The 25,325-nt window shown below is 48.3% G+C and overlaps 1 protein-coding gene across 5 annotated transcripts in view; it reads right to left on the bottom strand.

Annotated features, from left to right (window-relative positions):
* The window catches only part of BCL2L1 (BCL2 like 1), a 51,598-nt gene extending 29,248 nt beyond the window's left edge, over positions 1-22,350 (bottom strand). The window contains exons 1-2 of one of the 5 annotated variants that reach the window (XM_029220385.1): positions 22,100-22,350; positions 20,008-20,683 (exon numbers count right to left, since the gene is read on the bottom strand). In XM_029220385.1, coding sequence (XP_029076218.1) covers positions 20,008-20,571 — 564 coding nt within the window. In that variant the 5' untranslated portion in view covers positions 20,572-20,683; positions 22,100-22,350. Of the gene's footprint in view, positions 1-20,007; positions 20,702-20,972; positions 21,744-22,099 lie in introns of those variants that run through there. The other 4 variants (XM_029220387.1, XM_029220386.1, XM_029220389.1 and 1 more) reach the window with 4 other exon arrangements.
* Positions 22,351-25,325: the final 2,975 nt, after the last annotated feature.

Here is a 25,325-nt window from a genome sequence, read left to right as displayed (position 1 = left end):
CTTGGTGACTTCCATTTTACACATGAAAACAGTGAAGCTGAGAGAGGCAAAGTCACAGAGCAAGTAAGCTGTCTATTGTTCTAGTCACCTGGCCCTGAGCCATCTTATTACTTTTCTTTTTCTTTATTTTTTTCCTTTTCAGTCATTGGGTGAAGGGAGGATATCCAATAGATCATAGTGTGGTGGATGCTCTGCTCTAAAATATAAGCTGTCTTTTTGTCCCCTTGACCCGACTCTACATGCCTTAAGGTCAAAGTCCACAAATAACATTTGTTTGCCCATCCTACAGTGCTGGACCTGAGCCTTGGACTTGGGCAAAGGATATCAGAAGGGTCAGGAATTCTCGTCAAAGGGATAAATGAAGGTGGAGGAGAGGGATGGAGGCCCTCCTGTGAATCCTACCCCTCAAGGGTACTGCTCCTTTTAGCTTGAGAAGCCTTGAGGACACCTTTGTCCAGGAAAATGCACCTTCTAGTTCCTTAAAAGTGGGGAGCAGTGTTCCAGCTAAGACCCTGCAGACAGGTGGAATGCCTGTACCCCAGCCTCGTTCTGAAGAGACTTGCAGAGTGGGAAGGAAGGGGCAATGACTTTCAGTTCCCGTTAATGTGTCTAGAAGCAGCAGCTGATTCAGCTAGATGATGTCACCTTCCTAAACCTCCTGACCAGCAGCTGAGATGGTAAAAGCAGGAAACTGGGGGATACTCAGCTGGCTAAGCCCGAACATGCCTCTGGAAAAGGCCAATAGTAACTCCGGGCTCTGGGAGCATCCTCCTGAAGTTTAGCAAAAAGAGTCCTATCAGATGAGAGGACAGTAGGTATCCTTCAAGACCCTCATTCCAAGATGCTGCCCTAACTCTCCTTTTGCTCAGCAGCTTTCTGCACATCCTGAACTAACAATGCTTCGCTTATTTGAGGGTGGAGCACTGGAAAGAAGCCTGGCTTTTGGAGCCAGACCAATGTGGGTCTGAATCCAGGATCCACTGTGTCCAAGCTGCAGGACCCTAGGCATGGAACTTCATCTCTCTCAATCTCAATTTCCTCATGGAAAAGAAACTGGAGCCGATAGCCCACTCATCACACAGGCTGGGTGGGAGAATAAACGAGAAAATGGATGTAGAGTGCCTGATTTGGGAAAGGTGCTCAGTAAGTGGTAGTCGCCGTAACTCCCTTTGGATCCCGGGGAGGGAGGAGTGAAAGACCCATAACACAAAGGGAAAGCAAGGCCCACAGTGGGCCCACCAGTGTCAGAGCCGAGTATCTGCGTGGGCCCAAAGTCTGGACGAGCCAAGTTCAATCTGCCTTGCTTTTCTGTTTGCAAAATCTTTGCTTCCAATCTTCCCAGGCTGGCTTGCTCCTTAATCTACTCTCAGGTTAAAAGTCACCTCCTCAGAGAGGCCTTCTTGATCTCCTCGTATAAAGTTCGTTCCCTAGATACTGCATTGCTCAGTTTCATTTTAAATTATTTAACCCTCTATCTGAAATCATCTTATTTGTTTCTCAGGCTAGCTGCCTCCCCAGCTCACATATGTGAAAGCAGTGTCCTTGACTGTCTAGTTCATCACAGCACCCCCAGCACTCAGCACAGGGCCTGGCATGTGGTGGTGCTCAATAAACATGTGCTGAATCAACAAATGAATGAATGCACCTAGGATAGCCACCGGCGAAACTGACAAGGACCCCACACTTACTCCTCTGCTCACTGTCAGTTCTAGGTCCTGGCTCTCATTCCAGATGCTGGCATTGCTACCTGGGAATCAGTGGACCAGAAGGTAGCCAGGATGGGCATCTGTACCTGGCAATGGGATATATATATTGGGATACCAGGACTGCCGAGGAGGGCCTCGGACTCTCTCCCTGGCACTTGAGGCTCCCACAAATCTGGCTCCAGCTGACCTTTCTGGCTTTATCACCTAATAAGTGACCCTTTCACACACACTCCAAAATGGACTGCCACTCCTACGGGTCTCTTCTTGAGAGTCCATGCCAGCCTGCACAACTTAGCTCACATGGAGCACCAGCTCCTCTTTTCCCTGACTCTGCGGTAAGTCCCAGCACAAAAGTCACCTCTCCTGTGAAGTGCTGCTCTTATTTGGCATTTAGCATTTATTGTTGGCTTTCACAAGATCTCTTTTCATGTGCATTACATCTTTTCTAATTCAACTGTAAGTATTTCAAGGATAGAACTGGGTCTTCAAATGGAGATATCTCAATTAATAAATCTGGAAAAAAGGCTCTCTTTTTAATTTTAATTAGCTTATTTATTTATTTTTGGCTGCATTGGGTCTTTGTTGGTGCACGTGGGCTTTCTCTAGTAGCAGCGAGCGGGGGCTACTCTTCGTTGCGGTGCGCAGGCTTCTCATTGCGGTGGCTTCTCTTGTTGTGGGGCACAGGCTCTAGGCGTGCGGGCTCAGTAGTTGTGGCGCACCAGCTTAGTTGCTCTGCAGCATGTGGGATCTTCCTGGACCAGGGTTCGAACCTGTGTCCCCTGCATTGGCAGGTGGATTCTTAACCACTGTGCCACCAGGGAAGCTCCCAAAAGGCTCTCTTTGAAACAAAGCTGGCTGGGTCCCAAAAGGGTTGGGGGGACTCCTCCCTGCTGCACTGGCCCCTCTGGTGAAGAAGGAGAAAGATCATCATGCTGTCTCAGCCCAGGAGCCCAGGTATGAGGCAGTGAGGGAGCCAACAAATCCTGGACTATCACATGCAGTCTGGGACAATCCCAAGGTCATGTGTGTGACTGGCTTTTTAAAACTCCATCATTTTCACGAATCTGGGCATAATTTACTTATCAATCATAAAGAATGATAGAAAAACTCTGCTCAGTTCAATGGGACTTCCATGCTATCTGCTTCTGTGAATTAAGCTTATCCATCTTATCATCTTCTTTTTTGTGTGTGTGGTACGCGGGCCTCTCACTTCTGTGGCCTCTCCCATTGCGGAGCACAGGCTCTGGACGCACAGGCTCAGCGGCCATGGCTCACGGGCCCCATGTGGGATCTTCCCGGACCTGGGCACAAACCCGTGTCCCCTAGCATCGGCAGGCGGACTCTCAACCACTGCGCCACCAGGGAAGCCCCATCTTATCATCTTCTTATCCATATTTTCCTTTCCCTTGACTCCCCCTGCTATTTTATCCTTTTGATCATATGAATTTTCCTAAGTTGCCTCCAACTCTTTGTAAAACAAAGTGAGGCTCCAATAAAATGAGTTGGTCCAGTTCTCTTTTAAATGCTACAATGGTGTACAAAAATGATGTCCGAAACAATTCATTATAACAAAGATAAGTGACAAAAATAATGCACGTGAATCACTAAGTATAGTACATGGCACTTAGCATTCAAAAGGTAAGTTGAAAGAACACTCACAATTCTTACTAGCTTCTCTGGGCTGACTCAGTTTTCTCATGTGTAAAATAAAAACAACTTCTTAGGTTTATTCATTTGTTCAATCATTCATTCCAAAATCATTCACTGAATGTTTACTACCTATAAGGAACAGTTTTAGGTATTAGAGATAAAATGATGAGCCACCTAAAGTCCTTATAATCATGGGGCTTATATTCTAGTAGAAGAGTGACAAAAACCAAATAAACAAACAAAAAGAAAATTTCAGATAGAGGTTGGTGCTGTGACAAAAATACAAGAAAGTAAAAGACTAGACAGTGATTTAGAAGTACCTTGGCTACTTTAGACCAAAGGTCAAAGAGAACCTCTCAGAGGAGGTGACCTGTGAGCTGAGTCAACTGAAAGAACCAGCAAGGCAAACACCAGGGGCAGAGCACTCCAGGCAGAGGGAACAGCAACTACACAGACCCTCAGGCAGGAACAAGTGAGCCAGGAACCAGGAACAGCAGGAGCCCCTGAGCCATGAGTGCAGAGAGGGAAGGGGGAGTGCTGAAGGATGGAGAGGCAGCCAGTACCAGATCATGCAGGCCTTAGAGGCCTAGGTAAGGACTGGGTTTTATTCCAATTGGGTGGAGGGTTGTAAGCAAGAATGTGCCAAGATCTGAACTGGTTTTCAAAAGACCACTCTGTCTGCAGTGTTGGGGCAGAAGTGATTTTTTAAGGTCCCTTCTTAGCTCCAAATAGCTGACTTTTCCTCCTGTCATTATTCTAGGCTCCCACAAACTGGCTGCCAGAGCAAGAAAGATGCATCCTCCTCAATAAAGAGAGAGCAAAGAGAAGGAGCAGTTTCTACCCCGGGCAGAAGCAAGGAATCTGTGTCACCTTGTTCTGCAGGAGATGGAGGGAGTGGCCCCATCAGGGAGGGGTGGGAATCCCAGCTTGGAAAACATCCCCAAGCCACCTGTATTGTTTCTGCCTCCTGCGTGGAAGTTTCTGCCATGACACAGTGCTCTGGAATGCTCTCCCCACCGCCCCCCCACACCCAATCTTCCGTTTACAGAGGCAGAGTTGTACTTTGCATTCCTCCCAGGATTTAGCTCAAATCTAGCCTACAGGAAATGGTCGATAAAGAGCTACTGACTGATTAATGAAGAGAGGGAATATTCTCAGCCATTAGGCAAATATTAATGAGTACTATGAGTACTATGTTGGTCTCTGGGGATACAAGGTGATTAAGATGGGTTTCTTGCCTTCACTGAGCTCAGAAGTCAGCAGATAGACCAAAAACCACAGACAGCTACAATGCTGGGTATAAGAGTAACAGCAGCAACATTTACTAGGCCCTCTTTATCCACAAGTAGAGCACTGTGGGCTTTAGAGCCAGACTAAGGTTCAAATCACAACTTTACACCACTTACCAACCTAGCATCTTTGTACAAATTCCTTAACTTCCCTATGCTTCACTTTTCTCCTCTGTAAAATGAGAATTATAGTAAGAATGCCTACCTCAATGGTACTGTTTTGAGAATTCAATGAATTAACACATATGAAATACTTAAGGGTAAGTGCTCTATAAATGTTAGCTATTATTAAAATTACTATAACATCTGTGCCAAGCTCGACATGTATGGTCTCATTTCATCCTTACAAAAACCCTACCAGGCAGGTATTACCATCTCCATTTTTGAGATAGGGGAACTGAGGCTCAGAAAGGGGGAGGAATGAGCCCAAGATCAAACGGCTGGTATGTGATGGAGCCAGATTCAAACTCAGCTCTGTCCCACTCCAGAGGCCATACTTCCAATAATGAAATGATCCCATTCTCTTCAGAAGCTCACAGCACAGTGCCCCAAACACAGCAGAGGCCCCGTAAAGGGAGCTATGGTTGTTATTCCATTGTTCCTGGAGATCTTCCAGTAGTAGGTGCTGTGGAGCCTAGAGGAAGCACCTCTTTTACCCTGAAGGGGTCTGAGAAGGGCTGAAAGGAAACTGACCTGGGTGCCAACTGCAGGCTTTGCTCTGGAGTCCTATGGGTTCCCCTCACTGAAGTGTGGTCTACTAATTTGGAACCCTACCTTCCACCACTAAATCAGACCCAGAAACTGCTCCCAGGTGCCTGGACACCTGCATGGACAGGCAGGCAGTTTCCTCTGGGCTGACTTCTTGTCTGGCTCTACACACCTCTCAGTTTCATCACTTAGCCACCAGCCTGGGGCCTCTTGCCTGCACCTGCTGCTGGACCCAGTCCCAGGGGACCCTGCCCAAAGGGCCATTTCTGAGTGACTCCCTGGAGACTTCCTTGATATGGTAACCCCTAGGGTTCCATATGAATGTGGGTGCTGTGAGCAAAGGGAAATTTTTCTTACTGAGTAGCAGAAGGAGAGTGGGTAGAACAAGGGGTGGTTGTTCTTGTTTTGAATCAGAGGTGAGTGTGGGGTGAGGCCCACTGTGCCTCCTAGTTTTATATTTAAGCAGCAATGATTCTGGCCAGTCAGAGCTCCCACTCAGCAGTCTGTGGAGCCTAGAGGTGGGTGAGAACATCTGCGGGTGAGGAGTTAATAGTCATCTCTACTTCCCATTTGACCCTTACTCATAGATCTGTCCTTGCCAAGTAATTAGACTGCAGAGGGCAACCAATGGATGAATTAATGAATGACCAAACCTCACAGTGAGAGGAAAAGGAAAGACCCAGCATTTGGTAAAGGAACCAGCTTTTACTCCATACCAGGCTCTGTGCTGGGGCACTTCACATACACCGTTCATCATTATGAATGTTCACTAACTTGGACACTACACACTCAGCCACCAAGTGCCAGGCACAAGAGTAGCTGATGGCAGTGAATGAGATGCAGTTTCTACCTTCAGTAAGCTCAGAGCACCTTGCTTAATTAGTCTTTCTCCCAACAATCCTATGAAATTATTTCCATTTTATAGATGTTCAGGCTTAAAGAAGTAAAGTAATCTGTCCAAATTCATGAAGCTAGATAAGTGAGAGAGCTACGATATCGCTTCCACTCAAAAAGTGCTTGTTGGTTGAATGAATTAATGAGTGAAAGAATGAAATGAAAGAATGAGAGACACAGGGTTTTGACCTCAGTCAAGGAGCAGCAACAAGACCAAACATTTATAGTTCTCAAAGTGCTTTTTCATCTATCATCTCCTTGGGCCTCTCAGATAGCCCATGAGGGAGGCAAGGCGGGTGTTATCTTTCTTCAGCAGATGAGGCAACAGACTTACAGCCACACAGCAAACAAGGAGTGGGGCCATCCTGGAAAACTCCAGAGTCCCCACGGCACCTTGTTTAATCATTCAGATGCATGTCAAGCACCTACTATATGCTAGGCATGCTCCTACGCTCTTTAAATATTCAACTCATTAAGTCTTCCACTCAGTCAACAAATAATGATTGAATGTCTTCTATGTTCCAGGTTCTGTGGCAGGATCTAGGGATACAGCAGTGAACAAAGCAGAGGAGGAGATCCCTGCCTTCCTGGAGGCACTTGGGAAAGTGCCAAAGAAAATATGCCCCATCACCAAATATCCAGCCAGCAACAGTGGCCAAACCCCCACTGTGTACAGCATGATTTGGGGCCCTTGTGGAGGAGGTGGGGGACAAGGTTATGAGCTACAACCCCCAGCTTCAGGAGTCTTAAAATCTCCAAGTTCTTGGTTCAAAGGATATACATATACTCTGTCAGCCTAAAAGTCTGCTCTTGGAGTGTAGCTCCGATAGTGATCACAGCTTCTTGATCACCTGTGAAGGCAATCTGCTAATAACAGCTGTAATAGTAGCTGTCATACTGAGTAATTACATATGCCAGACTCCATGATAAATGTTCCATGTATCTTACCACTTATTTTTATGATCAAAAGAGTCTTTCAAGAAAAGTACTGCATTATTTTCATCTTTTAACAGATGAGGAAACTAAGGCTGCGACAGATTAAGCAATTTGTCCAAGGGTAACCATAGAGCAAGTAGGATTCAGCACTGGTTTGTCAAATTTTGTATCTGGCTCTGAACAGTGATGGAATTTCTCCCAGGGAGGCACTGGAGATGGAAACATCAAGAATACCAAGAGCAGCTGCTTCCTGGGAGGGCTGGGACCTCCAGAGCCCCCAACAGATTCTTCCTCCCCAACTTTTATCAGGTCTGAACATCAGACAGAGAGGAAAGGTTAAGTAAGCTCAAGCTACCCCTAGGGCAACAGGAGTCTCTCCCTCTCTGCTGAACCTCCAGGGGAGGAGTCTGTGACCTTCATTTGCCACCACCAACCCCCCACAAGAGAGACAGAAGGAAGGAGGGGATAGGGGCAGGGGAGTCTTTTCCCTGGGTTGGGGAGGGGTGGGGCACACCAGGGAAGAAGGGAAAAAGCATGACTGCTTCTTTCCTCTCTTGGACAAGAAGCCCGTACATGTGATGTGGTGTGTGTCCTGCACATGGAAGCCCCACAGGGGAATGCCAGGGTACCTTTTGGACCCAAGAAGACTCAGAGAGGAGAGACTGGCACAGCCCTGAACTGCAAGCTAAGCTAACAATTTCTAAGCATTGTAACTAGGTCATCAGGTTCCTGGAGAAGCCAGCTGTGTCTGGGGATGGGGGATGGGGAGGGAAATTTTGCAGTTTACCAAGACCCCTACTTCCCTTCAGGCCCCGCCCTCCCTGAAATCTGCACCTGCTCCCAAACTGACCCCTCCCCCTAGCTGGGCCCAGCTGTCAACGGCTCCCAATGCCCCACCCCTGCCTTCCATAGGCCGGAACTATGGGGGCCTCTTGGACAGGAGGTACCTTATTGCCACCTTAGCCCTTCGGAAAGGGAGCTGTGGGGCAGGGAAGGAGTGGCCTCGCCTGGGGGGTATTTCTTACTCCATGAGGGCAGCAAGAAAGCTGGGTTCCTTTGGACCTGCCCAGGGTACCTTCCTGGCATTGTTGCCACAGGTGGCAGGAGACAGATGATGTTTCCCCTGCTGAGACCAGAGTTGCCAAAAGGCTTCAATCAAGCCTTTGAATCTGCACCTGGCCTGGAGCCCCAAAATAACAACCATGGCAGCCTACCTGATCCACAGGTTGCAGGTGCATCTGTCTTTTTTCTCCCTGCTGAGCCCTGGCTGGCAAGGGATTCTCTCTGCCAGCGATAACTAGAGACCTGGCTGCATGGCTCTGGTGTTGGGCCTCTCCCCATTGGGCCCACCTCTACCAGCAACTATCTCCATCCCTCTGCCCAGGGGCCTCCACCATCAGTCACCATTCCCTTCTCCCTGACCACCTTTACTGACAGCCCAGACCCTCTTCCGCCAGACTGCCTCTTCACTGTCTCCCAAATGCTTCATCATATACATTCCACCCTCCAGCTCTGTGTGGATCTTTCATACCTATCGAGGCTGCCCTTGCCACATTCGTTTCACGTACTGAAAGCCTTCACGGTCCAAATTTTCCTAGTAGGTAGTAATGATGCCTGACACCGACTGAGCATACTGTATTCAGGCACTGTGCTAGGTAGGCTACAGAATCACTCACTCATTCAGCAAGTATTCGCTGAGTGGATCCCATGTGCCAAGCACTCTGCTAGATGCTGGGGACGAAGGAAACTTGAAACAAACCCCCTACACTCCGGGAGCTTAGCTTTTACAAGAGGAGTCAGGCAGTAAAGAGGTAAACAAAGGTGGCCTCTTTACTCTTTAGGAGAGGTGATATTTGAGTTGAGACCTAAATGCTAAGACAGCCCTGATCAGATCTAGGGGAACAGTGACCCTGGCAAGCCTATGACAAAGAGATTACTACCACTATCTTCATTAAGGGATGATTACTACCTTCATTTTACAGATGAGAAAACTGAGGACTCGGTGTGAACTGCACAAAGGCACACTGCTGAGAAAGCTATTATTCAAGCCTCTAGTGACCTTTCTCCTTCCTGACACTAGGGTTTGGGCTGGTAATGCAGTTGGTGAGGGAGAAGGTGCATGGGGTGATGCAGGCTGAGGGTGGAGGTCCCTGGACCAAGCCACCAACTGAGTAGCTAGCTGATGGTGGAAGTGGGCTGGTTTGGCAGGGGTCCAGGGCACCTGTGGGATGCAGCCAGGGGGTCTGTCCTCTTCCATTTCTGGAGTCTACAGTACAGATTTGGCAGTTTGCCTGGAGCCATTCACCAAGGGTTGTGAGTCTATTCCTACTGCTTTAAATGAGTTTGCTTCCTTAAGGACAGAGACATTTTTGTAGCCTAACCTGCATCTAATAATAACAACCCTTCATGTTCATTGAACAGATCCTGGCTGAGCCCTTGCCCAACCCCAGGTCCTGTGCCAGGTACTCAGGGTAAAGTAAGCCAGTCCAGGCCTGCAAAGAAGCAATGATGCCGTGACTTGAGGGTAGGCTTTGGCATGAGATACAGCTGGGTGCAAGACCCAGCTCTGCCTCTTACAAGGTGTGGTACTGTGGACATGTTATAAAGCCTCTTGAAGCTCTGGATTCTCCATCTCCACACCAAAGCAGTTGTGAGGACCAAACACGATGATTATGTCAGGGGCATAAACATAGCACCTGGCACAGAGCAAGCACTCAACACATAGCACCTGTCATTATTACTAAAAAAAACACTTTTGCATTTCACTTTCTCATTTGAGCCTCGCTTACTCTGGTAGGCTGGTACTATTCTCTCAGATTTATGGATGAGAATTTAAAGCTGATTTGTCTAGTGCTACACCACCAGCAAGAAATTAAGCTAAGTTTCACAGTGAGAGGCCCATGTACCGCAAAAAAAAAAAAGAAATTAAGCTAAGTTTCAAATCTGAGTGCAGAGTTTTATCTATGGGTATGTAGAAAGTGATCAATACATACTACCATGACCCTTGCCTGGAGTGTCTGGGAGCTGAGGGGACGGATGGGTGATGCACACAGCCTGACTCAGATGGCAGAAAGACACCAGCAAGGCCCAAGGTGTGGGGCATGGAAACAGACCATTGAGGGATGGGACCCGGTCCCCCTCATTGCAGTACCCACAGTATCCCCAGCCCTTAGCGCAAATAAAGTATTCACCAGTATTTGCTGATTTAACAAATGAAACAAAACTCTGAAGACAGCTCCAAGCAATGAATCCCGCTTTAGGGAAAGCAGGCAACATTGATGACACTGAGTTAAAAGCTAGAATTCTAAGCCATTTACTGTGGGACTAAGGCCCCTTGCCTTAGTTTCCTCCCTGAAATGGGACTGAACATACCCACCTCACTGTGAAATCATGTATACAAAGAAGTCTGGTGAGTTATAAAGTGTTATCATGCATATAAAAGCAATTATCATCAGGCTACAGACCACTAAGGCAACGAAGTGTTGTGAAGACAAGCACCTCAGGTTTGAAGCCTGGGTCGTCCTGGCACTAGCCCGTGTGGCCCTGAGCATGTCACTTTTCTCTGAGTCTCAGTCTTCTCAACTATAAAATGAAGATGACACCACCTACCCTGTAGGGTTTTTTAAGATGGCTTAGAGATAAAGAACACAGGCTTGGACTAAGACAGACTTGGTTTCAAATCCTGACTCTGCTTCCCACTAACTGGGTCCCCCCAAATCTCATTGTCCTATAATGCTGAGATTGTTGGACAGTAACACAGATATAAAATTGGTGAAAGCCCTGTCACATAGTGAGCACTGAATAAATGCCAACAATCATTTAGACACTGGTACAGTCAGGGGAGGGGGCAAGGTGTAGTGTTTAAAAGTGGGAGCTTGGAAGCTACCCTCACAGGCTTTGCCACTTACTAAGCATGCTACCCTTCATAAGTTGCTTAACATCTCTGTACCTCAGTTTCCTCATTTGTAAAATAGGGATAATAATGGTAGCAACTTCAGAGTGTTGCTCTGCAAATGGAATAAATTAATACATGTAAAGCATTTTGAACAACGCCTGGCATAGAATAAGCACTTGATAAATGTTAGGTGCTATTAATAGTAACGTTAACAATAATATTAATCACCAAGTGGAATAAGAGGGAGGGACTGTGTAATCCTGGGACACGGGTATCCCATGGAAGAATTCTAGGGAAATCCCTGGGCAGCTGTTTGTAGGCAAGTTCTCAGCCTCTGGGAGAAAGACTCTTCTATGGAAAGGACATGAGGCTAGGGGCTCCTGAGCAAAAATCTCAGTCCTGATGACCAGGAGGCCAGTCTCTGGGGAGGCAAGTCAGGCTGCTTGGAAGGACACAGTGTTCCTGGCCCCGCCTGACTCAGGGGAACAAAGGCACGTGTGTGGCCAGGGAGGAGGGAGGGGAATGTTTCCCTTTCAAGAGCGGAACAAAGGATCTGAGGCATAGTTGAGTGCGTTCCAATCCCCTCCCAGGCTAGCTCCCATTCCTCAGATGATTGTCCAACAAGGTTTTCAACCTTCTAGCTTCCTCCTGAAAGGTGACCTCGGGGAGGGAGTGGCAGGCTCCACTTCCCTCTGTCATCGGTCTCCAAGAGGCAGGATTTCTACGTGCCAACCTCTAAGACCTCTCTTAGGAGTCCCAGGCCTGTGCGGGGTGTGGGGTGGGGACCCCGGGGGAACCCCCCAGGGTTAATGGATGACACAAGGCCCTGCAAGCGACAGGTTTAATGTCCCTCTAGGGGGAGTCCAAGACTAAAACTGCTACTTAGTGTGGAGCCAGGAGAGAACCCAGGAGTTCTGACCAACCCCCAGTGTGGGGTGGGTGTAAAACTCTGACAGAACTCAGTGGAAATGCATTTTCTAAACCTTAAAGGGATGATCACAGGCTGGAGAGAGAAGCTAGGTGAAGGGTGAAGGGGGAGGAAGCGAAGAAAGTAACTGACAAGAGGAAAGGGAGAGACATGGCCAAAAAAAGGAGTTTGTGTGAGGGGGGGAGCCTTTAGGGATATTACTTTCCAATTTCCACACTCTAGCCAGCAAGAATCCGACTGCAGGGCTGGGACAGGAAGCAGTCCATGGAAGTCATTGCAATGGCATTTCCTGAAGAGTGAGAGAAAAACCTCTAGTTCCGAGGGGAGCTCTGGAGTCTGCCCAAAAAGCCCTGTAGCTTGGAGCTAGCCTTAAGGCTCCGGCTTGGCCTGAGAGTCTCATCAGGGATGAAACCAAGTAGCAGAAGGTCCCAAAGGCAGTTTCTTTCTGCAAAAACACTATTTACAAAAATCAATATGTAATAAACGGGAAGCCAGATGATGTGACTGAAGGAGCCCTTGGTTGCGGCTGCTGGTTGCTGCTGATACTGACAGTCACTATTCTGAGAGCCTTTCGACATGAATTAACTCACTGAATCTTCAGTGCAAAGCGCTATTATTATAGCCATTTACAAGTTAAAAGACTTGCCCAAGGTCACACATGACATAAGTGGTCTAGTCCAGATGTGAAAGCCCAAACCCTGCATCTTCCTCCTGATGTAACCTTGGGTAAGTCACTTCATCTTTCTCAGCCTGATTTCTCTCTGCTCACCTCCCTGGGTGGTTGGTTATAAGCATCAGAAAAGCAAGGTGGGGGGAATTCCCTGGCAGTCGGTGGTTAGGACTCCCACTTGCAGGGGCACAGGTTCGATCCCTCATCAGGGAACTAAGATCCTGCATGCTGCACGGCCAAAAAAATACAAAGTATCTGGGAACACTGGAACCACAGTCCCTCAGTGAAATAATGAGCAGAACTCACTCCATTAAAAATAATAATAAAAAATTAAAAAAAAATTTTAAAGGCAAGGTGGATATGAAAGTGCTTTCTAAGCTGTAAAGTGCTACATAAATGTGAAGTAGAAATATTGTGGGGTCAGGGATAAACTACCCTACATTAACACTGGGATTAGTTAATTTTTAGCAATTAAAGTGCTGCAGCTGTTGATAGGAAAGAGCCATCCTAAAGCATAACTATCGTGAAATATGCCATAATGATGGAATCCACAAGGCCTAGGGCCAGTGAGAAGCAGGATTCCTAGACTCAACTTCAACTCTCCATCTTACAGATGGGGAAACTGGGGCCTAGGGGTAAAATGACTTGGCCAAAGTGAGACAGTGAGTCAAGGCAGATTTGAGACTAGAACTGGGATCCTGACTAAGACCAGTGCTTGACCAACGTGCAAAGGAACACTACGGAGCTCCTGGCAGGACAGGAACACTGCTACGGCCTGCCTGCCCTAAGGATATGCCCAAAGGTCACTACGGGGTCCAAACAAGGGAGAATAGACGCTGTAGATTCTGTGAATGGGTCTCCAACACGAGTTCTGTGGCAAAGATGATCAGAATTATGATACCAACCTGTGGTTCAGAGAGTTCAAGGAGCTTGCCCAAGGTCACAGAGCTAGACATGGGTGATGTGGGACCTCAACCCAGACATGGTGCAGTTATCCACACAGAATTAGCGCTAGAGTGGAGGAGGACCATTCAGCACACCACATTTGAAGAGACTACCCCAGAAGAACATCTAGCTTATGTAGCCCTGATTCTATGATCTCCAAGTGGTTAAAAAATGTGGCTTTCAAGGTGGCCAGACCCATCAATATGCCATGTGCAAGCCTGGTCTTGGTCCCTTTTCACTATTTCCACCTCTACCTCCTGATCCAAGCCACTCTTCTTTCTCACTTGACAGCTTTCACCAGCCTCTTCACTGGGCTCCTGGCTGCCACCCTTGCAGAATTCAGATCATTTCACCTCTGCTCCTAATCTTCTCCTGGCTTCTCTCATTCTACCAAAGCCAAGTCCTCACCATCACCTGCAAGGGGCCATGTGATTGGGCCCCTGGCTACCTCTCCCCCCTCAATCCCAACCACTCTCCCCTCTCACCTCCTACCACTCTCTTACTGTTTCTTTTCCAGCTACACTGGCCTTCTTGCTCATCCTTGAGCATGCCAAGCACACTCCCTCCTGAGTCCATCCCTCTGCTTATAACACTCTTTCTACAGGTACCCACATCGACCACCACCTTACCTTCTTCAGGCCTTGGCTCAAATATTACCTTTTGGTGATGCGTTCTCTATGCACTCTTTTAAAATTGCAGCCTTACCTCCTTTTGCTAGGCATGCCCTATGCCTCAATGTGCTTTATTTTCTTCATAGCACTTAGTATCACCTGATATATGTTATGTATGTATGTAATTACACGTTGTCTGTTTCTCCCCACTAGAATGTAAGCTCCACAATGCAAACTTAATTTTATTTAATGCTGTACTGTTAGTGCCTAGGACAGCCTGACACACAGCAGGAGCTCAATTAATATTATCTGAATCAATGAATGAATGTTTAGGGACTTCCCTGGTGGCAAAGTGGTTGAGAATCCGCCTGCCAATACAGGGGACACGGGTTCGAGCCCTGGTCCAGGAAGATCCCACGTGCCACGGAGCAAGTAAGCTCGTGTGTCACAACTATTGAGCCTGTGCTCTAGAGCCCGCGAGCCACAACTACTGAAGCCCGCACACCTAAAGCCTGTGCCCCGCAACAAGAGGAGCCACCACAATGAGAAGCCCGCACACCCAATGAAGAATAGCCCCTGCTCTCCACAACTAGAGAAAGCCCACGCGCAGCAATGAAGACCCAACGCAGCCAAAAAAAAAAAAAAAAAAAAAAAAAAAAGAATGAATGATTAGATAAAGGGCAATCCCTATTACTATTATTCTGGTTTGATAAGTGTCTGTTTCTTCAGAAATTTAGGCGGCTTCTCTTTCATTAGGTACCTGCTACGCCTAAGACCTCTGCTCAGTGCTGATTAAACAAGTATGGACAAGATGTGGGCTCCACCCTCAGGAAGCTCCTAAACCTGGTAGAGGTATGGTAGTGTTAGATGTCTTCTTTATACTAATTTAAACTCTACCACTGTGACTTACCTATCCAAGTTCTGCTGGGCACTATACCAGTAAAAAGGTCTTAGACCCTCTTCCTGCAGATATTTGAAACCAGTGACCGTGGTCTCCTGGGTCTTCGCTTCCCCAGGCTAAACAAAAAGACCCAGTGGGATTGTCTGACCAGATCTGCCAACTGGGAACGGGGAAGACAGACTGTCGGCTGGAGAGACAGAAGAGAAGCGGATCCAGGAGCAGAGTGGCTCCTTCAAAGAAAAGAGAGGGAGTCCTTGGGGAGGAACTCCATGGAATTAGGTTGAAGGTTGGGGGTGGCGACAGAGCCCTGCTCATTAGGTAGTAGGAGATTATGTTTCTGTAGAAGAGCAGCTCACTGGGAATTACCCCTAAACCTATCCATGCTAAACCCAGACAAAACCATCGCTACTAAAATAAAGCCCTGTAATGGAAGGCTGAGGGCACTGGAAAAACCAGGGAGGACGCTCAAGTCACTGGCCTCAGGACAGATACCTGCTGGGGAAGGGACAAGTAACAACTGCTGCTTCCTGTAGCCCAAACAAATCTGGTGACTACCCACACAAAAGCCAAGAAAACCCTCTAGGTTCTGTTGGGGCCCCCTGAAAAAATACTTGGGTATTTTCTACCAGAAGCTGAAGGGCTCTGTGGGGCTACTGGGGCAATCAGTCTCAGGAAGCCTGGAAAACCCTGTGATGGTGATGGCATTTTAAGGGCAACTTCAAACGTACATCCAGAAGAGCCGGTGTTTTGAGGGGGAGCCCCTGAGACACTTCTACCTCACTTTGGGACCTGAATGAGAGATTACTAAAAATTTCCACGTTTGGGGTTTCTAATGGGGTTTCCCCAAGAAAACCACAGAATTGCGAACAGCTGCTGAGATCTGCAAAAGTCGCTGAGGTGCTTCAGCAAAGCATACATTAGTGCCAAAGAAGACAGAACAGGCAAGAAGAAACCTACAGAAACTAGAAGACTACAGAGCTATGCAGCCTGGGAAAGGCCAAATTATGGTTTCTCCGCCACCCCCGCCCCAACAACTGTTCATTGCTTTCAACAATGGTGTTTCCATCAAGCTAAGGGGTTTCCCAGGGACAGTGATAACAAAATGGCCTGGCCCACTTGGGTCCCCACCACGTAACTGTCCACATTCCCATTGGAAAGCCCCAGAAACACTCTGTCCCTATCATTCTAGTGAACATCTCAGCGGCTGGCTTTGTTTCTCAAGAAACTCTGGGGGTAAAGTTCAGTTTTCGTAGGCAGATAGCCCATTCATTAAAAGAGGTGCCTCCATCCTACAATTAAGGCCCAAGGAGAGCCTTTGTTCTAGATCCTTTACTAGAGTCAAGCTATGGCAGGTGTCTATCTTTATTTCATTTTACAGGTGGGAGAGATGGATGGACAAGAGAGATAAACAGGTTCAGCATCTTGGCAGGTGACTCCAGGTAGGCGGTGGTGTGGTTATATGTGTGGAATTCCAGTCCTTGGAGCATCACCCACAATTAAGTAGACATACCTGGAGCAGGCCATCTTCTCCCTTTATGCACACAATTCTTACCTACTGGTAGGGCTTGAGGAAGTTTTAACAATGAAAAATTAACAAGAAGCCCACTCTCAGGACTTCCCTGGTGGCGCAGTGGTTGAAGGTCCGCCTGCCAATGCAGGGGACACGGGTTCGTGCCCTGGTCTGGGAGGATCCTGCATGTCGCGGAGCGGCTGGGCCCGTGAGCCATGGCCACTGGGCCTGCGCGTCCGCAGCCTGTGCTCCGCAACGGGAGAGGCCACAACAGTGAGAGGCCCGCATACCGCAAAAAAAAAAAAAAAAAAAAAAAAAAAAGAAGCCCACTCTCACTGGGCAAAACCCTGATACCCACTTGAGTTTTACCAGTGCCAGAATGTGCGGAGGCTACACACATGCCTTTGGCAGCCCGCTACTGCCAACAAAGGTGCTGTTCTTCCTGCAACTCCTGAACAAGGCCAGCGTCAGACTCGAGTGAGCACCTCCACAGGCATGTTTTGCTTGGCCCAACAGCACCTTTGGCTCACATTATTACTCCTAGGACAACCTGAAATGGAGGGGAAGAGTTTAGGCTTTGGAGTCAGGCCCACCTAGGTGTAAATTCTCACTCAGTCACTTAACTGACTGAGGAATACCTGGGGCCAGTCACTTAGCTACCAGGAGCTTCATATGTAAACTGGGAATAAACCCACCTACCTTAGAAGGTTATTGTGTGGAGTATATGAAATAGCACGTCATTTCCATGAAAGAAAGTACCATGTTTTGCTTATGGCCAGCACCTAGCACATGCCTTCCTCATAATAGATGCTCAGTGAATTTTGGTTGCATAAGTAAAATACCTAACATAATGCCTCATGCATAAAATGTACTCTCTAAAGGCTCATTTCCTTTTCCTTTCCTGTAGGGATGCTAAATTTAGAGCATATCCCAGGGTGGAATGGCCCGTAATTAACTCTTACACTCATGGATCCCCCAGACTCCAGGAAGGTTATGAGATGCCATTGCAGTAGCCAGTCGGTAAGTCAAACAGGATGGTCCCTGAGAGGGAAGTGGGTGGGCACCTTCTACCCAAAGGATCCCATGTCACATGTTCTTTACCTCCTGGCCTCAGGGAGAATGCGTGCCCAGAAATGGTTCTGACATAACTGGCTCTTCTGCACACATCCCCTCTGTTCACCAAGAGGAAGTAACATACAGTATGCTGTCCAACGGGCTCTGATAATTCTTGAGCAAAGAGACAGAAGATGGAATTTCAATCCAGTGGTGATCTAACGAACTTGCCCAGTGCTGCTGTGTCTAAAACCTCTTTCTTGAGCAAAGAGACAGAAGATGGAATTTCAATCCAGTGGTGATCTAACGAACTTGCCCAGTGCTGCTGTGTCTAAAACCTCTTTCTACGTGCAATACCGGGTGACTAGCAATTCTCTGGTCCAGGCAGCCCTCTCAGAGGCTGTCTGGCAGGCCAGGAACCTTTCCCATATTGCCTTTTGTTAATAGCTGCCAACAACCCACCTGTATTAGGACCACCGGCCAAAGACAACGGTCAGGCAAAGTGGGCAAATGGCCCAAGTCTCTACTTGGAGATGCCTCAGAGGGTGTGTCAGAAATGCTGGAATCCTGTCCCTCCTGTAATAAGTTAAACAAATATTTGCCCCCAAAGAGAATCAAAGCAGGGGGGAATAAGAGAGGTCATCCCACAAACCAATAGGAACTATTTAATCATTTATCTCTCCAGGGAGTTCATTTACAGAAAAGCTTTCAAGTCTGGTCAGCCTTAGCTAAAGAAAGCCCTCCATCTTTACCTTCCACAACCCCACCCCAGTCTTCTGACCTCTACTGACTTGACCCCTTTGCCTTTTACAAGAACTGGGAGTGGGAAGAGTTGATGAAGTTGCAAAGAAATGGGAAATAAGACAGGGGGTGGGGTTCCAGGAGGTCCCTTGCTCTGTGGTAAACTGAAGTGCCTACCACACCCTAGGCCCAGCCTCTGGATAACTGCATTCTTAACATTCCTGAGTCCACGATGCATGGCCCTTTCCACCTCAGCTCCTTCAATCAATGACTTATTTTCCACAGGCTGCTTGATTTTCTGGGTTTTCTGAGGGGACAAAATACCTCTCATAAGCCCTGCCCCTCCCCGAGGCAGGGAGATAAGCAAGGAGATAGAACTGAGTTCACTGCAGAAAAGCAAAAACTGCCTACAATGACCACCAGTAAAGAATCTCTCACCACTAGCTCACCCTGACTTGGTGATGGACAAGGGAATTCCCCTCCCTGGCAAAGGAACGAGGCACAACTGCTGGGCCCTGAAAGTGTACCTGGGACCGACGACGACTACTACAGCAAACTTGCTGGTGTCCATCACTGTGCTCACATTAGCTCCAAGGACTGCAAGGCAAGGAGGGCTTGCCACATTTTTTTAGTGGAAGAAGCTGAGGCTCAAGGTAAACTGTCCTGTCCAAGGTCACACGGCTAGTTACGTGACAGGGCTGGAACTCACACCTGTGTCAGTTTGTTTCTGAAGTCTGTCACTGAATCTCAATGTTCCAAGGAGCCCCACAGACCAGGTTCTTGCTTTGCCAGCAAACAGTGCTCAGTGAAGAGGCCCCAGGGCCCCGCCGGAAAGCAACAGGCGTAACAGCTGGAGCTCCCCAACCAACCCCAGGCAGTGAGGTGCAAAGTCCCTGGGCTTAATGAGTGACACAGCAAGAGCTCCGCAAACTGGCCAACCACACAGAAAGTTGCACTCTTTAGAGCCAATGAACATAGGGGCGCAGCACAAACATAACTGGCCCACTGGCACAGCTTACACCCTAAAATCAGACAATCCTCAGCCATCCAAGCCAGTGGGATGCAAAGTCTGGTCATGCAAACTCTGAAATAAAGGGAACTTGATTTGGGGGAGGGAAGCCCGGGACAGGATTGACATACCAGGGGAGTAAGATTGAAGGGGCTTGTGGGTCACTGATACTATCTTCTGCAGGCATTACACTCATCACCCCTTAGCACGGAGCCATTATGTCAGGGTGAGGGGAACACTGGACTCACTTCCCACTCTCAAAGGTTTGGGGCCAAATGAACACACAGGCTATGTTTTCCTCTGCAGAGAAACTGGAACACAAGTATGAAAGAGTAGGGTCATGAGGATGGCCAGAATGAAGATGTCTGGTCCTTGCAGAACTAGGTCACCTGTATTTCAGAACAGTTAACCTCTTGTGGTGCAATGAGGCCAGTCAGGTCTCCTTAACAAACAACGTCTCCAATAATCACCCAGCATAAGAGAAAGAGACATAGGGGAAAGGCTGTTGGGAATCTGACCAGAGGCCAAGGAAAAGGGACACACAAGGGGCGTGGTCCTTACCCAGCCGCCGTTCTCCTGGATCCAAGGCTCTAGGTGGTCATTCAGGTAAGTGGCCATCCAAGCTGCAATCCGACTCACCAATACCTGCATCTCCTTGTCTACGCTTTCCACGCACAGTGCCCCACCGAAGGAGAAAAAGGCCACAATGCGACCCCAGTTCACCCCATCCCGGAAGAGTTCGTTCACTACCTGCTCAAAGCTCTGATATGCCGTCCCTGGGGTGATGTGGAGCTGGGATGTCAGGTCGCTGAATGCCCGCCGGTACCTCAGTTCAAACTCATCGCCTGCCTCCCTCAGCGCTTGCTTCACCGCTGCCATGGGGATCACCTCCCGGGCATCCAAGCTGCTGCTGTGGCCAGTGGCTCCATTCACCGCAGGGCTGTCTGCCAGGTGCCAGGACGGGTTGCCATTGATGGCACTGGGGGTTTCCATGTCTGATTCAGTCCCTTCTGGGGCCTCAGTTCTGTTCTCGTCCACATCGCTAAACTGACTCCAGCTGTATCCTTTCTGGGAAAGCTTGTAGGAGAGAAAGTCAACCACCAGCTCCCGATTGCTCTGAGACATTTTTATAATAGTGATGGGCTCCACCAGTCCATTGTCCAAAACACCTGCTCACTCACTGAGTCTGGTCTCTGCTTAGTGGTTCTCTTCTGAGATCCAAAGCCAAGATAAGGTTCTGAAGGGAGAGAAAGAGCTTCAGGAAAAAAAAATTAATATGCATGCCATTTACCCTACAACATCCCATTCCCTCTCCAGGTACCAGCCCTGGGTTCTTTGCGGCTCTTTTGAAGGTCTGGGTCTACCTTCCAAGGGACTTCAATGAAGTCAAATTGAAAGCACCAGTGGGCTCTGAATCATCACACCGTTTTTTTTACCTCAACCATCCCATTTTCCCCAAAATGTCTTCCTCAGAAAGTCACCCCAGTGGGCAGTCTGCCCCCCAACCCCACCCCCGCACCACCTACATTCAAATGTCTCGGGCAACGGCAGGCAGGTGCAGCCCCCGGAAAATCTTTTGTATCATAGGTCGGGCTAGGAGGTGGCAGCCGGGATGCCGGTAACTCAACCGGCCTCGCGGCGGCTGGCAAAAAAAGCAGCTCCGGCTGGAGGGATCATGCGACCCGGCGGACTGAGAGCTCAGTAGGCGACACAGGAATTACGAAGCTCAAGAACCGGCCCCCTCGCTTGCTTCCTCCTCCATCGCCCAGATCGAGGGCGGCCGCTCAGCAGCCGCGGCCTCCTGCCACCCGGGAGCCCAGCCCCCTCGCTCTTGCACGCCCCTTGGCTCTCCGCCTCCTACTGGGAGCCAGGAGAACTCTCTCGGAGATGGCTGGTGTGGGGTTTAGTTTTTGTTTTTTTCTATTTAAGTACCAGCCCAAGGTGAGGTTTCCGAAGATACCCTGAAGGGACTTCTCAATGGGGCTCAAGGTTTCGATGAGGGGCGGAGAGAGGGAAAAACTGCCTCGGATCTGCGCTCTGACTTTGGAAAGGCCATCCCCGGGCCTTTCTGGGAGGCTGAAAGCCGGGGACCCCCCAGAAACGCCGCTGGTTTTCTCTGAATTCCCCAAAGGCCCTGGACTTGGCGGTGGCGGTGCGGGATTGCCGGGTCCTCCATTCCCCGCACGGACACAATGGCCGCCGGCGCCCTACACAAAGACCGGGCGAGGGTGAGGCGCCGGGCCTCTTCTCGTGTCAGAGAGAGGGGTCGAGGCCAGCTCGAGACCCCCCACAGCTGAGACCACGTTTTCCTGGGGACAGGCGGCTTCCTGGCGCCCCCGGGAGGGCTTGGGGGCCGGGGGCTGCACCTCTCCGGGGCCGGGGGCTGCACCTCTCCGGAGCCCGGGGTCGGTGGGCTGCGGCCTCGCAGCTTCCTCCGCGCGTTAGGCCGGGTACCCGCCCGGCCACCGCCCCGTTGCTAGGCAACTACTCTCCCTCAGGGGCGCCCCCTAGACCTTTCTGGGAGGAGGGGTCTCGCCCCCGGCGGCCCGCCCCGGCGTAGCCAATCAACGAGCCCAGGTAGCACGCAAGCAGGACGGCGAGGGCTCCCATTGGGCGCAGCGCCTGCCACGCACAGGGGAGGCGGCGCTCTCACCTGCGAGCCCCGCGAACCGTGGGGGGCCACATACCCCCTTCATGGGCCAGGTCGTTTTCGGACGCGAGCGCTCTTCGCGGCCAAGTTCCGCGCCGTGGACCTGGGCCGGCCTACCTGGCTGAAGGCTCGCGCTGTCTCTTCCGAACGAGTCGGCCTCAGTTTCCCCTGAAGAGACCGGGAGAACTTGCAAGCTCAGTCACTTCCGGTGCCGCGGCAGCGCGCGCGAGCCCGAGACGCAAGGGGAGTGCGCGCCTTGAGGACTGGCGTCAAGAACTGGGCGAGAGCGCCCCCTTGCGGTAGAGCTGGGGAACCCGGAGACGCAAGAAAAAAAAAATCAACGTTTACGTTCACATTTCCATTCATTCATTCATTTAGCCAGTTTCATCCACCCGTCAGTTTATATATCGAAAAAGCATCGCGTTGTGGCTAAGAACCTTGTGTCTGGGATTCCAGCTTTGCCGGTTGGGCAAGTTACTCAACTGCTGCGTGCCTCAATTATCCTTAACTGTAAAATGAGTAGAAACCAGCCTCCCTCATTGAGTTATTGTGATGATTAAACAAGTTGTTATTTGTGAAGTCCCTAGTATATGCTGCATAATATCTCTCAGCAAATGTTTATTGTTTGGATTGCTGAAGTTAGAGTTAGGAACAAGACAAGACATGGCCCGTGCTTTCATAGACTTAAACCCTTGAGATGGAGAGAGACAGTAAACAACTAAGAAAACGAACACGGTAATTTCAAATAGTGACTAGTGCTCCTAAGAAAGCAAATCAGGGTATTGTCATAAAGAGGGTGAAGGAAGAGGTGCTCCTTTAGAGTGGGTGGTCAGAGATATAAGCCTTGTCCTCCCTGCCCAGTGAGGAAGAGAGGCATTTTTTCAACTGTTTCAATTGTTTGTGTAGGGTGCCAGAGACGGCCTCTTTGAAGAGACGACACAGGACCCAAGACCTGAAGTGTAGGAAGATGCCAACTCATCGGAAGAGTTTAGAGAACATCAACCTTGGCAGAGGGACTGGCTTGTGCAAAGTGTCCCTAGGCAGTAAGATCTTGGCATTTCCCAGAAACTGAAGGAGAAGCAGTGTGACTGAGGGAGGGCAAATGTGGGTTGAGAGGAGGTTGAAAAGTTGACCATGGAAGTGAGTTAGACTTGATTCTAGACATTCAAAGGTGTTTTATTTTGTGGTAATTTAATTGATTAAAAATAGGATATTAAAAATACACCAAAGAGCATAGAATTAAGTCCTCTTCCCGCACCTGCTTTCCAATCCCTAGTTCCCCTCACAGAGGTCATCACTCTTAAGCCCTTTCCTCTGTAGTCTTTCAGAGGTGGTCACTGTATTCACAAGCAAATTTATATGTATAAATGTTTTTACACAACCAGTCGCTTGCTATAGACACTTCTACATCTTGCTTATTTTTTGCTGAGCTCTATGTTTTTAGTCGGCCTTCATTTTTTAAATTAACACACAACTTTATAAAGATATGCCATAATTTACTTGCCCAATCCCCTATTTGGGAACACTTAGGTAGTTTCCAGTCCTATCTTATTATAAATAAAGCTATAACTTATCCATTTGTTATTTTGCATATGTGGGAGTTTATCTGTTAAGTAAATTCCTGAAAGTGGAATTACCAGTAACTGAGTATATGAATTTGTTTTTTGTTTCGTTTTAATGCATATTGGCAATGTGCTCTACATAGCAGCTGTACCAGTTTGTCCTCCCATCAGTAAAGTATGAGACTGCCTATTTCCTCACATCCTGAGCTACACAGTGTGTTATCAAACCTTTTTATCCTCACCAATCAGATAAAAACTGAGAGACACTCTTATTTTGATTTCTTTTTATTAAGAGTGAAGTTGAGCAATTTTTCATATTTATGAGTCTTTTGGGGGGGGAATGTCTTGTTCTGATGAATTCTCTATTCATTTCATTTGCCCTTTTTTCAGTTGGTCTTTCTGTTGAACTTTTTTCTCATTGATTTGTGGAATGTTTATCCTTTTTTTTTCTACATATAAGTCATAAATAGTTTTCCAGCTTATTATTTATTATTATGGAAAAACTTTTATTTTCTATGTATTTTAATGTATAAGTCTTTTTCCTTTGTGGTTTCCAGGTTCTATGTCATTCTTATGAAGACCTTCTCTGTGATATCATAAAAATAATTCTGTTTTCTTCTACTTGGTTTCATATTTTACATTTCAATCTATGTTCCATCATAAATTCCCTTCAGTGTAAGATGTGTGGCAGGAATCCATAAATTTTTTCTAAATAACTACCCAATTATCCCAATATCATCATCTTTTCCAACTCACTTGAAATGTCTCCATTACCATAATCTATATTCCCAAGTGTATTTGTGTCAATTTCTGAATTTTTTATGTTCCATGGAAAGGTTTTTTTTAAAAATTTATTTTATTTAATTATTTTTATTTTTGGCTGCATTGGGTCTTCATTGCTGCAGGCAGGCTTTCTCTAGTTGCGGCGAGCAGGAGCTATACTCTTCATTGCCGTGCGCGGGCTTCTCGTTGCGGTGGCTTCTCTTGTTGCAGAGCACAGGCTCTAGGTGTGTGGGCTTCAGTAGTTGTGGCACGTGGGCTCAGTAGTTGTGGCTCATGGGCTTAGTTGCTCCGTGGCATGTGGGATCTTCCCAGGCCAGGGCTCGAACCCGTGTCCCCTGTGCTGGCAGGCGGATTCCTAACCACTGTGCCACCAGGGAAGTCCCCATAGGAAGGTTTTAAACTGGTACAGGACATGATCTGATTTCCATTTTTAAAAACTGTGGTGTCACAATCACTTCAATGTGGAAATTTTTTTAAAAAATAAGTTTATTTATTTATGGCTGTGTTGGGTCTTCGCTGCTGTGCATGGGCTTTCTCTAGTTGCGGTGAGCCAGGGCTACTCTTCGTTGCAGTGCACGGGCTTCTCATTGTCGTGGCTTCTCTTGTTGCGGAGCACGGGCTCTAGGCGTGCAGCCTTCAGTTGTTGTGGCACGTGGGCTCAATAGTTGTGGCTTGCGGGCTCTAGAGCTCAGTCTCAGTAGTTGTGATACACGGGCTTAGTTGCTCTGCAGCATGTGGGATGTCCCCAGGCCAGGGCTCGAACCTGTGTCCCTTGCGTTGGCAGGCAGATTCTTAACCACTGCGCCACCAGGGAAGCCCTGGAAGTTTTTATTATGGAAGTCTCTGATGTGCTTTGGGAGGCCAGGAGAGAGCAGAGGTGTGAG

Source organism: Monodon monoceros, unplaced genomic scaffold, assembly GCF_005190385.1.
Source record: "Monodon monoceros isolate NGI ecotype Baffin Bay Population unplaced genomic scaffold, NGI_Narwhal_1 Super_Scaffold_13, whole genome shotgun sequence".
NCBI lineage: Eukaryota > Metazoa > Chordata > Mammalia > Artiodactyla > Monodontidae > Monodon > Monodon monoceros.
The sequence above is the reverse complement of the archived record's forward strand: the minus strand, read 5'-3'. Positions and strand labels throughout refer to the sequence as shown.